General features: G+C 37.5%; 1 protein-coding gene across 5 annotated transcripts in view; it reads left to right on the top strand.

Moving 5' to 3' along the window:
* Window positions 1-15,170, top strand: part of si:ch73-112l6.1 — a 37,878-nt gene extending 22,708 nt beyond the window's left edge. For 4 of the 5 annotated variants that reach the window (XM_073935315.1, XM_073935316.1, XM_073935318.1 and 1 more), the window contains 9 exons: window positions 3,172-3,260; window positions 3,426-3,886; window positions 4,622-4,937; window positions 5,375-6,140; window positions 6,221-6,403; window positions 9,145-9,500; window positions 11,223-11,473; window positions 12,401-12,601; window positions 12,691-15,170. In XM_073935315.1, coding sequence (XP_073791416.1) covers window positions 3,192-3,260; window positions 3,426-3,886; window positions 4,622-4,937; window positions 5,375-6,140; window positions 6,221-6,403; window positions 9,145-9,500; window positions 11,223-11,473; window positions 12,401-12,601; window positions 12,691-13,165 — 3,078 coding nt within the window. In that variant the 5' untranslated portion in view covers window positions 3,172-3,191 and the 3' untranslated portion in view covers window positions 13,166-15,170. Of the gene's footprint in view, window positions 1-1,526; window positions 1,704-3,171; window positions 3,261-3,425; window positions 3,887-4,621; window positions 4,938-5,374; window positions 6,141-6,220; window positions 6,404-9,144; window positions 9,501-11,222; window positions 11,474-12,400; window positions 12,602-12,690 lie in introns of those variants that run through there. The other variant, XM_001345232.8, reaches the window with a different exon arrangement.
* The last annotated feature ends 1,547 nt before the right edge of the window (window positions 15,171-16,717 follow it).

The raw sequence follows: 16,717 nt of genomic DNA, 5'->3' as shown, positions 1-16,717 counted from the left end.
TGATGTTGCATTTTCCCTGTCACACATAACAAAAATGAAATTAAGTAGTATTATTTTATTATGTATAATGCAGTAATTGTTTAAACATTTCTTTGTCTTCCATGGACCCCTTGTTATAAAAAAACTATTGTGTTATTGTTTTATTTTTGAGCCAAATCTCAAAATGTTTGTCTCACTGCATAGTTCAATAAATTACAACTCTTATTAATAAGAAAAAAAAGGAAATCATAAAATATTAAGAAATGCCTTAGGCTTAATTTTACAAGTGACTATTGTAGTAAATGACAGTCATTGTTTTTACAAACCTATATCTTTAAAAACATTGGAAATTGATGCATTTTCGCCACTGAAAACCATGTCCTCGGGTGTGACACTGCTCGTGTTAAATCAGGCCACAGAAAATTTTAATTAGTTTAAAATTATGTAACTAAATCCCCTCTGAAGCCCATGACATGCGCCTGTTAAGGGTTTGTCAGTGAGTTTTTACACATATTTATCCTTTTTTGGAAGCTATCTAAAATTAAGTTTTCTTGTCCTCTATGTGACGATAGTTCTCTCAAAAATTAAAATGTCCTCACTTTCACTTACCCTCGAGTGGTTCCTTTGTGTTTATTTTTTTTTTCTGTTGAACACAAAAATGGATATTTTGAGAAACCTGTAATAATTAACTTCCTTTGTAAGAAAAAACAGTAACATGGAAGTCAATGGTTACTACATTTTTCAAATGATCTCCTTTTGTGTTCAACAGAAAAAGGAAGTCAAAAAGATTTGGAACAAGTTCAGTTTTGGGTGTATTTTCCCTTTAAGCAATGCCTGTTTGCACAATATCACAATTTTATTGCAGAATACAGACTTCTACAATTAAATGTGCAATCAAAGGAAAATAAAAGTGCTATTCAGCCCTTTAGGGGGAGCCTATATAATGTTTATCTCCTGACAACCCAGGAAGACTTCTGCTTGCTCTTAATAGAAGTAAAAGTGAATGTAAAAACACACACACACACACACACACACACACACACACACACACACACACACACACATATATATATATATATATATATATATATATATATATATATATATATATATATATATATATATATATATATATATATATATATATATATATATATGTTTTTTTACATTCACTTTATATATTATTTATATACACATATATATTATTGTTGTTGCCATTATTATGCTCATCATCGCTTTCCTACTGACGAGTTAATATACACAATCTTACCTTCTTCTGTAAGAAAGAAAAACATTTACTAAAAATAAATCATAGTGCAAATCATAAAAACAAGAATGACATCTCCCTGTAACTGTAGGGCTCAAGAAGTGCGCATTCGCAGTACAGAGTAAACAAACCCGTCTATGAAAGAAGTGGTTGGCTCATTTAACAGAGAGGTGGGACTTTTAGGCCGAGTCTAAAATGCTATTGGCTGGTTCAGCTTAAGGGCGGGTCTATACGTGCTGAGCGCTACGCTACTATTTTCCCCATTCACTCCTATAGAAGTGGAAGTCTCCACCTTCTGCAATATGTCTCTGCCTGTGGGTTCGGTGCTCGTGAGGTTCATAAACACGACAGCTAGTGCGATACATTAAAATTTGTCTTTTTAAGCAAATGTGTTTCGATAATTTGTAGTTCTTTGCGTGAACTGTTTGCATATGGTTTGGGTTTAGACGTCCTCAAGGTAAGACTTGTTCGATTATTATGACCAGTTTTATGTTCAATACACTGTAATGTTAGTGTAATGAGAAAACGTGTGTTGTTTATTTGTCATGGCGGTTTGTTGTATTAATGGAAGGGGTTCACCTAGACGTCTATGATCGTGTCTCTTTACAATAATAACTAATGAACTGTTAATAAATGAGCAAGACTCGTTTGTTTATTAGTTTAACGTTAAATAATACAATGTGCGGTGCATTTGTAAACTGTAACTTACTTTAACTATATCGGTATTGTTTTAGTTGTGCTTTTAAAGTATGCAAACTGTATTAACAGGCCTTAAGCAGTTATAATGTGCATTTGTTGAGAGTAAATAAAAATCAGGTTTGGCCATTCCAGTAATTCTAGTAATCTCAGTTCTGTTCTATACAATGCCACTCCAGAGAATTCTGTGCTCCTAACTTAGCTGCAATAGTTTAGAAAGACTTCTTTCTGTTCCAGCATGACAATGTCTTTGTACACAAAGTGAGGCCCATATGGAAATATTTACTGAGACTAATGTGGATGAACTTGACCGGCTTGCAGAAAGCCCAGATCTATAGCCTGCCAAACAGGGCTGTAAAACCACCTACAGCATTTGACCTCTTTGAATATGTGTTTATGCATATAAAAAACTTACAAAAACGTCATGAGAGTCACATGAGCTTCACATGTTCCATCACATGTTAAAATCACATGTGGAACACACGTGAAACACATATGAAACGTGGTTTTGAAACTTTCATGTGAAAAAATGTGATCACGCTCATGTGGTTTTTCTGTAAGGGAACATTTTGAAAATGTCTGTGTGTGTGATAAACACATGGTTGCCAGGTCTGTGTCAAAACCAGCTCAAAGGTTAATTAAAAATAGCCCAAAACAAGCCCAGTGACCTTTTCCAAAAAATTAAAACTCAAAATATCATAAAGGAAACTCAAAGTTTCCACAAAAAACACTCATAATCTAGCACAGCTTTATAATCAGTAGAAAATAAAATATCAATACATGCATTTCAGTCAGCTCATGCAATATCACATACCTTAAAGCCACAGGGAAAATATTTAAACTGCAGTTTACAAGTAGCTTACTTTAGCAGAAATCCCTAAATATTGATAGCACTGGCATTCAGTTTTGCGGGTGAATAAGTTATGACAGAAATGTTCTGTTTTGCGTAATCATGTCTGCCATGGTTTTGAAATTGAAATGTTCAACACAGTCATAACAGAGGCTCAGTGTTACTTTAGAATTATTGTATTTACTTAGTTTTTATTCAAATTTTGAATGATTGCTTATTGCAGTGGTTCTCATTTCTGGACCTCGAGCCTCCCCACCCTGCACATTTATAATGTCTCTCTTAATTGGCACAGAAGGATTGGTTTATGGATCTCTGTTATCTGATTCAGATGTGATTTTTTTTTTTGTTGTTGTTGAATTTTGTTCTTGAATGCTGCTAGATTGAGCAAACTAGACATCCATGTCCTCATCACAAATGGATGAACAGAAAACACAAGCAAACAAAAAGCTGCCTGATCCCTATGAAGATGTAAGTCAAATCCCGATTGTGGCCCTCATTGAATGATAGTATAAAATGAACAGTATTCTCTCTCTCTCTTTCTCTCTCTCTCTCTCTCTCTCTCTCTCTCTCTCTCTCTCTCTCTCTCGCTCTTTCTCACTCGCTCTCTCTCTCTCTCTCTCTCTCTTTCTCCAGCTTTTACTACCTGAAGGCTGGAAGCATACCTTGCCGAAAGAGCAGCAACTCTGGGTCAGTAAGGCTCTGTTCCGCAGAGATGCATCTGGAAAGCTGATGTTGACTGAACCTCTCCAGCTGTGGTGGTCGAATCCTGGACCCCCGTCAAAATATTCACAGCCTCCTCCTTCTCCTGAGCCGTTCTTCCACAGCAGGCTGTTCTTATGGATGCCATGTCGCATGTGGGCATACAAACTGTGTTGCACAAAACCAAACTGCCGCCGTCTCGGGAATCATTTGAAGCCTTGCGGACTGCACAACACCGTCAGAAAGGTTTTGGACATCAGCGGCTGGTATTTCATGGTCACAGAGTATTTGGAGTGCTGTTCCTGTAGGAAGAAGGTGGCGGGCTGGTCGCAAGATATTATGGATCAGTTGGATCCCATCCATTGTGATAAATTCCCAGCAGTCCTAACCAACAGGTTAGCTGAGTTTACTGTTAAAACTATACAATTGAACGTATTTTGTGATTCATGGGTATTTTTTGTTTATTTTTACTTTCAAATTGCATTATGGGGCCTTGATTTCTGCTTTGATTCTGAAACATTTAACAAACTGACTTGAATTTACATTTTTAATGGCTTACTGTAAATTATCAAACAAATAGCTGCCAGTACTCATGTTATTTAATCGATTTTTAAAAAATTAATTAATATTTGTTATGCAATTATTATTATTCTACAACTGTAGAGTTACATTTTCAGTAGCAAAACCTGACATAGCAGAGATAAAGCTCTGAAAGTACAAATCACAAAATATATAGGAGTTTTCAGTATTGTTTACCAATAAAAGTTATAGATCACTCAAAAAAAAAAAAAAAATTACTCACCCTTGAGTTGTTCCAAACCTTGATAAGTTTTTTTTTTTTCGTTGAACACAAAAGAAGATGTTTTGAAGAATGTTGGAAAACGGCAGTCAGACATCCATTGTTGAAAAAATATTATGGAAGTTAATGGTTACTGGTTTTTAACTTTCTTCAAAAGAAATGATCTTGTGTTTAGCAGAAGAAAGAAACGCAAATAGGCATGAGGCAAGTGGAGAGTGAATGTATGAGGACAAAAGTGTACTTTTGGATAAACTATGCGTTTTTTATTTCATTGTAATACTCAGTTAAAAGCTGAGTGGTTCATTTATAGTTGTGTGTGTTTTGTTGAAAGGTTGTCATGTGATAAGGAGCTGGTTCGGATGATGCAGTGTCAGACACCAGGGAAGAGTGCAGTGGCACTGTACCGCCATCTTTGTGTTCGGCACAAAGAGCGGTGGGTGGCTCAAGCTGCCGAGTACCTCTCTGTACTGCAGAAATTTCAAGATCTCAGTGGTGTGATGGTCAAAGTGCCGCAGATGGTACCAGTGCCACCGTCATCAATGCTTTTGGCAGTCTATGCAAAAGATGCACTCACACGGCTCGGAGAGTTGAAAGCCAGAGTCACTTCAGTTTACGGCTCCATCCTGAAGATGACTTCCGTCAGGAAGGTGAGCAGACACCACCAGGTTTAAAGTCTGTGTGAAAGCCAGTGTTCATTTTGCTATCTTACATTGTTGTTATTAAGATAAATAATTAATCCATGCAAGTTATTCCACTGAAAATAAATGTTTGTTTTGTTAAACGTGAATAAAAATCTGAGAATTCCTTCACATTTGGAGTGATGACATTTCTGGGGTTTCTTAGCATCCTTAACCATGCATCTCTTACCAGTAGTTTGCTATGAGGGAATGACGCACAAAACAAAGCCACCCAGCATTCTTTACGCCCTGCTTTTTCTGCCCCCACTCAATATTCAGTTTCATTTGGAAGTACATCAACAAACTGAAATAACTCTTATTTACAGGTCACGCAGATTTTAGTGCAGTCAGTTCGAATCACTCATTCAGTTTTATAGCATTTACATTATTCTTTCATTCATCAATAGGTCACCAAGAAACAGGATTCAGCTGTGTGGACCACAACTGTAGGAAATGAAAACGAGCAGGTCCTAATGTGTGTACTGACCCAAACCGAAGGTGAGGACTTGCATCCTATGTGCTCTGGCTTGATGGAGCGATACCAGCGAGCCGGAAAACCTCCTCCACAACTCCTCTATGTAAACCGTGATTGCTGTTCCACCACGAACAAAGGAAAAACAGCAGCCATGTTCACCGAGTGGGACCGGCTCATCATCAGGCTGGATGCGTGGCAGTTCATGCAGCATATTTCAGCAGGCATCAACTCAGAAAACCACCCACTCTATGGCACCTTCATGGGACGGCTATTCTCCTGTATCTTTGAATGGGACGTTGGAGATGTTAAAAGACTCCATGAAGCCAAGCGACAGGAGATGTGTCAATCTACAGATGGCAAAGTATCCAACAAGCCCACTGCTGAAGAGTTAATAAGACACTGTCGACACCAAACACGAGGAGCTCAAGTGACCAGGCAGCTCATTGAACAACTGTTGAAGGAGTTCATAGAAGCTACAGACTTCATGGGAAACAAACTGATGGAGCGAGAGAAGATGGAGGAAATCTGGCGAGCTCAACAATGTCATCTTTCGTGCATTCAGGATCCTCCAGGTATACAGCTTTACAAGAAGGTTAAAGAGGTGACCAGAGGAGGGCTCAGTCTGCCCATATACAACTGTGCACGTGGTGTCGGATCAGTAGAGTTATTTCACAAACATCTGAACCATTTCATTCCAGGTTTGTCACGTAAATAATGTGTGAATTGTGTCAATGTGAATTCAAATGATTTTATAAGTAGGTTTTTTTTATTTTTTTAGGTATAAGTGCAAATGACTTGCACTTCCATATTTACTTGGTGGATGGAATAGTACAGTGGAACAAGTCCAGATCTGCTGCTGCTGAGGAAGTCACTCCACTGCAGCGCTATGCTAACCATATGAGCCAAAAGCTGCTAGGCTGTAAACTAGTTGAGGATCACAACAGCCCAGAAGAGTACACTGGTAATGCAAGAAACGTGCTTCTTGTTTTTACATAGGTGTTTCATCCAATGCTTCTCTGCAGTTTGATGTGTTGCATGAAGGTCACATTGAAACTGTCTAAACTTTCATTTACTGTGCATTTTATATTTAGTGCTATATAAAAATCTAGGATGGAACTGAGAAATCTAAATTCCTTAGATTCCCTTGAAGTGAAGTTTATTTATAGACTAATTACATGATTGACCACTGCTGGTCCTATATTAGCTATCACATGGTTTACCAATCAGATGAATCCAAACTTACTATAAATAACCAGAGTTTCTTACCTTAGTTCTCTTCGTCTTAAAGAATCCCCTATCCACTCCTACTCCCCCCCTTTTCCTGGATTAATCCAGGACAGGGCGGCACAGCAGCTCAGTGGTTAGCACTGTTGCTTCACAACAAGAATGTCACCTGTTCGAGGTGGGCTAGTTGGTGTTTCTATGTGGAGTGTACATGTTCTTCCCTTGCTCGGGTGGGTTTCCCCCAGGTACTCCGGTTTCCTCCCACAGTCCAAAGACATGCGGTATAAGTGTATTGATTAAACCAAATTGGCATCGTATATGCGCATTTAGTACTAAGCTGTCAATGCACAAACTCTAATAATCAAAGAACATGCAGAAGGAATAAATTCCAGTACTCGAGACCTACCTGAGCACTGACTCCCTTCTCGCCCTATGAAATGGAAGGGAGTCCTGGGCTTGGGGATCTTCTGAGCTCAGGGCTCTCTCCCAGGACTGCATGCCAAACATGCCTTTTTATTAATCATCAGCTAAGTGTGAACTCTTGAATGTCATTGTATTGTTTAGAATCTCAGTTCTTACTGTACAGTTTCAGGTCTCAATTTTTTGATTAGTCTGAAACAGGCATGTCCAAACTCGGTCCTGGAGGGCCGGTGTTCTGCACAGTTTAGCTCCAACCCTAATCAGACACACCTGGGCTAGCTAATCAAGCTCTTACTAGGCTTTCTAGAAACATCATTGCAGGTGTGTTGAGGCAAGTTGGAGCTAAAATCTACATGACACTGGCCCTCCAGGACCGGGTTTGGACACCCCTGGAAAATCTGCCTAAAGGACAGGTTGTGGAATGTGCCACTTTATTATGTAAAATGTCTAAACCCCGCATATGCAGTAGATCAGCACCTGTTTAGCTCCACCCACCAGATCGCAGTTCATACATGCTGTAGATCGCAGTTGTCAAACTCAGTTGCTGGAGGGCTGCAGCTCTGCACAGTTTAGTTCCAACCCTAATTTAACACACCTGATTAAACTAATTGAGACCTTCAGGCTTGTTTGAAACCTACAGATAAGTGTGTTGAAGCAGGTTTGGAACTAAACGTCCCTGCTGTAGATGAATAACAAGAGATACAAACATAGGTAAGAAGAAGCAGTGCCATACCTATTTTTTGACCATGTTTGTCAAAAACCTTTATATTTAATGAACTTCAAGATGCGTCAGTACCTTAGTCCTTTTTTCACTTCATATTAATGCAGACTGGTTTACTAACAAGGCACAATTTGGTGCTGGATTTTTAGAAAGAATGAAAGTAAAATACAATATTCTGCCAACTGCATTGGATTAGACATTAATATGTTTGCTTCTGCTTTTGTCTGTTATTAACATAGTTTGATATGTACTGAGTGTATAGGTATTTTAAGCTAAATCACAGAAGCATTGGTCAATGAAGGATGTGTGCTGTCAAACATACATTCAGAAGTTTACATTGTGGGCACAGCAGTCCTTTCAAACTTTCAAAAAGTTTTAATATGCATACTGTAAGCTAATCATACCATACCAGTTGTTTGATCTAGAACAGAGATGCCCAAACTTTTCTTATGAAGGGCAAAAACCCAAACTTGATTCAGGGTGGTGGGCCGAAGGTAAATATACAGTACCATTATAGCTACAATGGTAATTTCCTAATGTATTAATGTTTAAAAATATAAAGGAAAAATACTTTAATTGTATTAATAATTATAAATTTTGTTACACTTTTACAGTGAAATTCTTACAAAAAAAACACAAACACATAACACAATGGTGTTCAACACTGAATACACGAGTCAAGCTTCACCACCCTGTGCATTGTCCTTTATCTTCATGTGACAGTATTTACATTTTTAAACATCTGCTTCACAAACAACATTCAACTAAAACATTTCATTTTAGTTGTCTTTTTTTTTGTAGTTCAGCAATTAAACATGCAAACAAAAGGTTACGTTAAATTATAAATCATGATCTCTGTTAAAGACATTCGCCCCAAACCTTCCCATCATTCTAAATCTCTTCTCAGATGGAATGGTGGGCCAAATCTAAGGTTACCAAGGGCCAATTTTGGCCCGCGGACCCTACTTTGGGCATCTCTAATCTAGAGCATAGGTCTTAAACTCGATTCCTAGAGAGCCTCAGCTCTGCACAGTTTTGCTCCAACCCTAATCTAACACAGCTGATCCAAATAGACGAAGGGGTTCAAGACTACTAGAGGTGTGAGTTTGAGGTGGTTGGAGCTAAACTACACAGAGCTGCAGCTCTCGAGGAATTGGGTTTAATCTAGAGTCTACAATCCCCCACATTTTTTCAGTCTGTGTAATTTCAAGAGGCATTAAAGCAGGACTGAAAATGGCTTATTGCATAAAATTTTCATTTGATGTAATAAAACCTTCATAACATTAAAAGTGGACCTCTGTGAACTGTAGAAGATATTTAGTCATACTGTTTTTCAGGTGAGCTCATGGGGGTGGAGTATCTGTACTCTCAGACCAGCAGGGTGTTGGAGGTGGATGATTTCATGGATCCCGATGCTCCAGACGAGAGTGATGGACAGATAGAGGGAGACCTGGAAGATGATGATTCAGACATCGATCACCTCAGATCACCAAAGTTCCTGGAGCTCAGCCTTAAACCACTTCACCATGGTCAGTGTCAGGCAGTACTTCTGCAGTCCACTTCCTCCGGCACCCCCACATCCCAGCCGGATCCAATCGTGTCTTCCACATCTGGGCCCATAAAAGATGAGCCCATCCCTGAGGACCAGTTCATGCCACGGAGCTTTTTACAGGAGAATGAGGAAGAGGAGGAGGTGAGTGCTGTTACGTGTAAAAAAATTAATAAATCAAAGATAGTAATATTGCTAAAATTAGCACTTGCCAACTGTCAGATGTGACCCTGGACCACAAAAACAGTCTTATGTGGCATGGGTATGTTTTTGGCAATAGCATTTTATGGGTCAAAATGATCTATTTTACTTTTATGGCAGAAAACGTTAAAATATTAGGTAAAATCTTTTTCCATTAAGATGTTTTGAACAATTTCTGTTGTAAATATATCAAAACCCAATGTTTGATTAGTAATAGGTTGTTTTTTAATCACGTGGTTCTAGTGATGAAATTCAGAGGAGGGCAGGAAGTAAAAAACTGAATGAGATACATATTGTGAAAGTCTGTATTTTTCCAATTTTTATACCATATTTCAAAGGAGATATACATAGCATAGAAAATAACCAGATACTGTATGTTGGGCATGATCCTTTTATCATGAAGAGGGCCGAGGGCCTACTGAACTAAAATATTTGCCTGTCATCGATGCGGTACATATTGTATAATTACGTCGTTACATGAAAAATACTATAGTAAATACTATAGTGTTTGGAAGCATACTATAGATAATTACTTAAATTAAACTGTCATAGTAATTTTATTGTTGATGTGGTACAACACAACTGTAGTAATAAACAAATTATTCAATAGGCTTCAGTTTTCAACGCTATAACCACAATGCACCTCAGTTTACACTAATGTTACAGTATTTATTACAGTTAATCAGTTTACTATGCTGGAGTATTCGGCAGCATTCATTAACAAAGAGTTGTACACATTATATACTTTACTATGTGGTTCAATAACATGTTTATTAAAAATTACTATAGTTTTTCGCCATGCAAATAATGATGTATCTACCAGACACCACGAAATAACAGACGAAAGCAAACAAAACATGGATGAATAGTCTACAGTATTGTTTATTTACCTTTGTAAGGGGAAAACAGTGCTCCACAATAATAACCATCTAGCTTTGTCGTAAGGATTGCATTTCATTTTTGTTCTGTTGATGAACGTACCATCAACAAACATTCAATGCTGCTGCGCATCTCGATGTTCCCATTACGGTTGTTTATTCTGCCCAAATGGCAGTAAAGACATGGATTATTGCGAAACGAGTCGGAGATTTCATTACAGCGATTACATGGCAGGGTACTCATATTCTCCTGGATTTTGTATTAGTGTGGTGTTGTTTGTATCCGATTTTTATATAAAACATTAACCTATTTGAACACATATGTATATAATCTTTATTGGTGCATGTTGAATCATGGCCTATCCTAACAAACCATACAGCAAAGGAAAGCTTATTTATTCAGCGTCCATTTAAAATAAATAAGAAATTTACTCATCACCTGTGCAGTAAATCAGATAAAACAAACAAATAAAATAAACTCATATCCAGAGGACTGAAATATCTTTATTTAAATATATAATTAGATGCTAATCTACTTAAGTAGTACAGAATTATGCTAGGAATGAGGGCAAAGGATTGATTTACAGAGAAAGCAACAAGTAACAAAATGTAAAAAAAAAAAAAAACTTTGTATAAAATTCTCCCAAATTCATAAGTGTTATTACATTTCTTACCTCTTGAAGCTTTATATTGCCTTTATAATATATATTTTCCTCTTTCAACAATGTGTGTGCTCTCATTTAAGTTTCTAAGACTTAAAATGGGTAATTGTTTTTTTTTTCCTTAGGAAAAGGGCATTGGGCCTGATGGTGTTCCAGGTTATAATCATGTTATTAACCTGGCTAACAGTCTGGTTGAGCTTAGAAGTCATGGATTTATCACACAGCGAAAGGTGGAGGAGATTGTTGCTCTATGGGATAAGCTGTCAGATTATGATAAAGGTGGAGTCGTCCTCCCCGTTCATCCAGAAGATGGACTGCACTTCAGCAACCGCCACACTGATGCCTTTGTGACTCCATGCACCAATGGTCTAAAGAAGTGAGTGTGTTAGACAACAATCCTTCCTTTACTTGATTTTCCCAGTTGTTATGATATATTATCACCTAAAAATCTAATTTTTAGCAATTCTTCTTTCAAGAGAGTATTTTCCCGAAAAAAGATGTTCGTTTAATTAACATCGAGCTAAACAAGATGTAACTGACTTTTTTTTTTCATTCAGCTGAAACCTTTATCATTGGTGAGCCATGATAAAAGTCATAAAAAGTCAACAACATACGGCACTTTGAGGTGTTATTTGCACTGTGTTTTAGTTTTAAAACAAATAAGGTTTGTTTTGGCAACCGGTAGACTGTAGGTACAGATGCTGCCAAAATATGTGCATGCCCAATGATCGTGAATGGTTATGTATAATGTGTTTTAGGCTGTAGTGTCTTGACTATACTCATTTTATCTGAAGCACAGTAAAAACTGCAGTATGGACAAGGAGCTAAAATGTCATTTTAAAAGGAAAAAGCACTAGTGTAAAAAACATGAGAGGCAAAATAATAAAACAACCCAACAGGAAAGTCTATTTTAATACCCCTGGCTCTTGATGATATTTTGAGGTCTTTTAGACCAAAACATTTGTCCTGTGCAAGAAATGGAATATTTTATAACATTATCTTTAACCACAGCCCTGGCAAACGGTGATAGAATTTGAGCTTCCTGTTCTCGTTGTTGAATTGAGTATCCCATTTCTTTCACTCTTGGAATTGACTAATTGTATGCTTGTTAATATATTGCATCACATATTTACTATCAGGTAGCTGTGAGGTTTACAGATATTTTATTATTCGCGTTCTTTTCTGATATATTTTATTTCTCGTCTTTCGAATTTCTAGAATAGCTTCAAACAGGATTAATTAGTGACCTCGAAATGTAGGAATATGTAGGCTCTAATTTGAAACTCTACTTCGTCTCTCTCAGCCGACTTGTTGCAGCTGTCTGCCTGGCTCTGTCACACATCCACCCTGTGGATCAGACGGTTGCTGGTGTGCGGGTGAGCAGGTGGACGGCCATCCTTCGAGACTACAGCATGATCCGCAACATCGTCCAGGACAGCCCTGCCATCTCATCTCGTACACGGATACAGCTGCTGGAAATAAACCAGAGGACACTGAGCCAGTGGTGCGCCAATACTTCATGCACTTACTTACTAAACACATTAACTGTATTTGCATTCTTATAAAAAGACTGTCATCTTTCTTTATAAATAGGTACAGTACCAAGGAGCAGTCGGTTTTGCACCAGTGGCTTGACAGCATGAAGACTTCTGAGGCTTTACTTCCTCTACCACACAACATTACAAATCCTGTTCATTATGGACCTGCAGGTGATGTGATTAAAGTAGTGATCGGGGTTCCCAGTCCAGCTAATGCTGTGCCATTACAGACAGAGCAAAGAGTTCTCACCACCAGACCTGCTTGTTCGAAAGTGCCCAGGACCACTGCTTGGCGCCGGAGGAAGGCAGAGGAAGAAGCTGCCCAGCGAGGTTTACCTCTCAAGCGGCTCTTCGAACAGTATCTTTGTAAAAAGTGCGGCAACCCGAAAACAAAAGAGTTTGGGCACAGCCAGTTTCGCGGGGTCCACTTTTGTGCTAGAACTTCTGGGAAAACTGTAGAGCAATGGATGGAGGAGATGAGGAGTGTACAAAAACAAAGTGAAGCAACACTTCCGTTCTTAACAAAATAAAATGGAAAGAATCCACTCACTTTATAGTCTAAAATAGATCTATTTTTGTTCTTAAGATAGCATGTGGTTTGTGAAATCGCATTAAAGGCCTTTTTGTTTTAAGGTAATAAATAAAGGGCCTTTGCTATTGTACCAAAGGCCAGCTAGTGAAGTGCTGTGCAGGGAAACCTCACTCCTCTGACCTCAAAAGTTGCTCTGGTGATGCTAAAGGCCATGGTCTTTAGCCTCCTAGTAAGAGCAACCGACTCCCATGAAAAGAATCGCCGGTTCGATCCCAGCTCAGACCGGGTTGGGTGCATTAGGACTGGTGGGTTATACGAGGGCGCTCATCCAGGATAGGATTGAGGTTTAGGAACCTGTGTTGGTAAACCTCACTCCTCTGACCTCAGGTGCTCTAGTGACAGATGCTAAAGGCCATGGTCTTTAGCTCCCTTGTAAGAGCAACCGACTGCCAGGCATAATCGCTGGGTGGATCCCAGCTCAGACTGGGTTGGGTGCAGTAGGACTGGTGGGTTACACTATTAACATAAAAAGGAAAAATACATTCCCAAAAGAAAAAAAGAGTGGCGTACATCCTTATGTTTCTGTATTATTTTACCTATTGATTTATATGGCCATTGAAAAAGTGTATGTTTTATTTCCACAGAGAAACAAAAACACAATACCATCCTTGTTGCTCAGGCAAACAAGTAACAGGTAAAATTTCAAAATTCTTTGTTAGGTAAGGTTAGTTATGCTATGAAAACAGATTCAAGTAAGTCTTGCATATTATAGACCCTTTTCACAAGACAGTGGTCATCAGGATCTTCAATCCTCAAGTTTTTAATATTTAGATTTTTTTGTATGAAGTATTCAGTACGAAGATTCATGAAGCTATACTTTATGAATGATCTTTTGCATCAGTTTGAAATAAACTGAGACTTTTGTAAGGTGTTTGTAATGCAGGGTCTATGGGCGGCACAGTATGTTTGACATTGTTCTCTCTTCTGGCTGCCATTATCAGTCTCATATAGTTTTTTTCCCTTTCTTAAAAGTCATAAAACCACTATCGTAGAGTTTTCCTTTTCTGAGTTGAGCAATTTGAAATGCAGAAATGTATTTTGTGTTATTCTTCTGATCACTGCTCTTTAAGTTAACTTCTACTGCTGAGAAACCTAAAAATGTGAAAAGGGTCTATCATTAAACATTTGTTCTTAGTATCAGACATTTAAAAAGGTTATCAAACCGCTTATAGGCCATAACAAACAAATGTCAAGAACTGTTTGAAGTAATAGAGTAAAACAATTCTGTAAATGGTGATCTCTCTTTGGATCTAGTTGCCTCACTGTTGCGTTGTCGTGCATGAAGGTCTCTTTGTCGTCATCAGTCTTGTTAAGGCCTGCAAAAACTGTGAACAGACATTTCACATTCTAGAGCCACAACACTCACTCAGGAAAATAAATTGGGCTCAAGACTCTGTAGTAAATTCTTCCTTTTTTCCAAATCTTCTCCATGTTTTGTGGAGATAACAGGAGTCCATTTTGTAAAGCCATAATAGTTTGTGGAAAGTTAAAGCAGGTCTCTGAAATCAAACTGGTCAATATTTCACTTGCTCTCAGGTAAATGGTTGCACAAGGGAAGATCGGCCTGGATTTTTGAATGTGAAAAGCCAGTGCTAATCAATTTTCTTCAGACTCACTACTTGAAACTTGTGAGGGACATTCACTTTCTTGGAGTGGAATTGGAATGTCCTGTACTAACCTGCCAAAATGTGGAGATGATGGACACTCAGGACTCAGAAATTTATTTTGCAACACATATAAGGGAAAGCACTGGCGCTTTGGCAAACTCTTATTCTTATTATTATGAAGTCATTTTTGACTTTTGTCATCAGGTTTGTATTTGCTGTAAATAGTTCTAAAAAATTTGTATCCTTCTATTTGCTTTAATTTCATGTATTTTATATTGTATTTTTTATATATAGTTTTGAGTGTGAACTATTCAATAAAACAGAATAATACGTTTATTAGGGAAATCTTCAGTTAATGAAATGATATTTTGTACATGCTTTTATAATCAAGTTCATTTAAAATGCATATAATAGTTTGTTAAAATACTTAATTTAAACTCTTGTGAATACAGAACAGAAAATATGTGAGACCTTTTATGTTACCTATTGCATTAATTTACAAAAACAAGGAACTATTTCTTTTATAAAACATAATTATAACAATAAAGGACAATTTGGGCCCGTTTTTGTGATTTATATTCAAGCTAAAGTGTTGTTTTTTATGACATTTATAAAAGTAAAAAATACAATTCTGAAATGATTAATTTCTGAATATTTCCATGACCGTGCCAAACCTTTTTTCCATTATGCAGGACTGTTTTATGAATCTGTCACTTTTATAAAAGGGAAGTCAATTTTCAAAACCGACAATTATTTAGAACTGTTAACAGGACATTTATTAAAAGTATAAAATGAATGAATGCAATGAATGCAATTAAGAACAAGGCACTTTTAGATAGAAAATAGATAAAGAATAATTTAGGACTGGCCTTTGTGAAGTGAAAATTCTAGACCATAAACAAGTGCAACAGGAAATATTTACAGAATCTAACTATTTACCATGAAGGATTTCTGTCATTTGCAGAGATGGTGAATGCCACTGATGGATTTTGTCCTTGTTATGACAGTGTTGGTGAAAGAGAGAAGCCGTCTATCTAGTTCCAGGCTGACCTGAGGTAAGGACACATCCTCATCCATTGCCTATTCTAGCGCCTTCCAATAGTTCCTGTATCAATTTAAAATAGCAATAAATAAGATGGACTGAATCTAAATACTGCTCACCTGTAGTTCTGAAATGACTTGTAGTAAAAATGTCACACTAGACAGAAAGCATCTTCTTATTGATGATGGGCTCCTCATTCCACCGCTCCAAACTTTCCAGCAGAAAAGCCAGAAAGTTCTCTAGGTTAGCACTCTTTCCTGAAAGTAAGCATAACCAATATGCATTTACAAGCAACTTAAAAACACCTAAAAGTGGATGTGCATAAACATTAAGGCTGGAAATTGTGACCAGTATGGTGATTTGCTTCTGAACCTAAGTATATGGTTTTGGTTTCAATTTCAGTAAGGGATCAATTTTTCATTTAAGCTGACAATGAATCACAATGGCTGGTTTTGTAGACCTCATCTTTGCTGTCACTGCTTTTAAATATGAAATATTTCCAAATATCAGACTGTACTTCCACCATTCACATCCTCTGAAGAAAACAATTCATATTATGAACAGATTCAGAGATTTTCTGAATTTATATCATTTCGTAAAATTGTTAGTTCACCCAAAAATGAAAAGTCAGTTTTTAATCACCCTCCAAAACCCCTGAGACCTACATCTTCAGAAGACAAACTAAGATATTTTGGATTAAATCTGAAAGTTCTCTCATCCTCCTTAGACCACAATGGTCTTGACCCCTAACCTTAACCCTAAATGCAGAAAAATGCCCCTAAAAACAGACCGTAAGACTTCAGTAGATCAATTGGAATATTATTAAGCTTAGAAAATACTT

Source organism: Danio rerio, chromosome 21 (assembly GCF_049306965.1).
Source record: "Danio rerio strain Tuebingen ecotype United States chromosome 21, GRCz12tu, whole genome shotgun sequence".
NCBI classification, from domain to species: Eukaryota; Metazoa; Chordata; class Actinopteri; order Cypriniformes; family Danionidae; genus Danio; species Danio rerio.
Note: the sequence above shows the minus strand (reverse complement) of the source record. Positions and strands in the feature narration are given on the sequence as shown.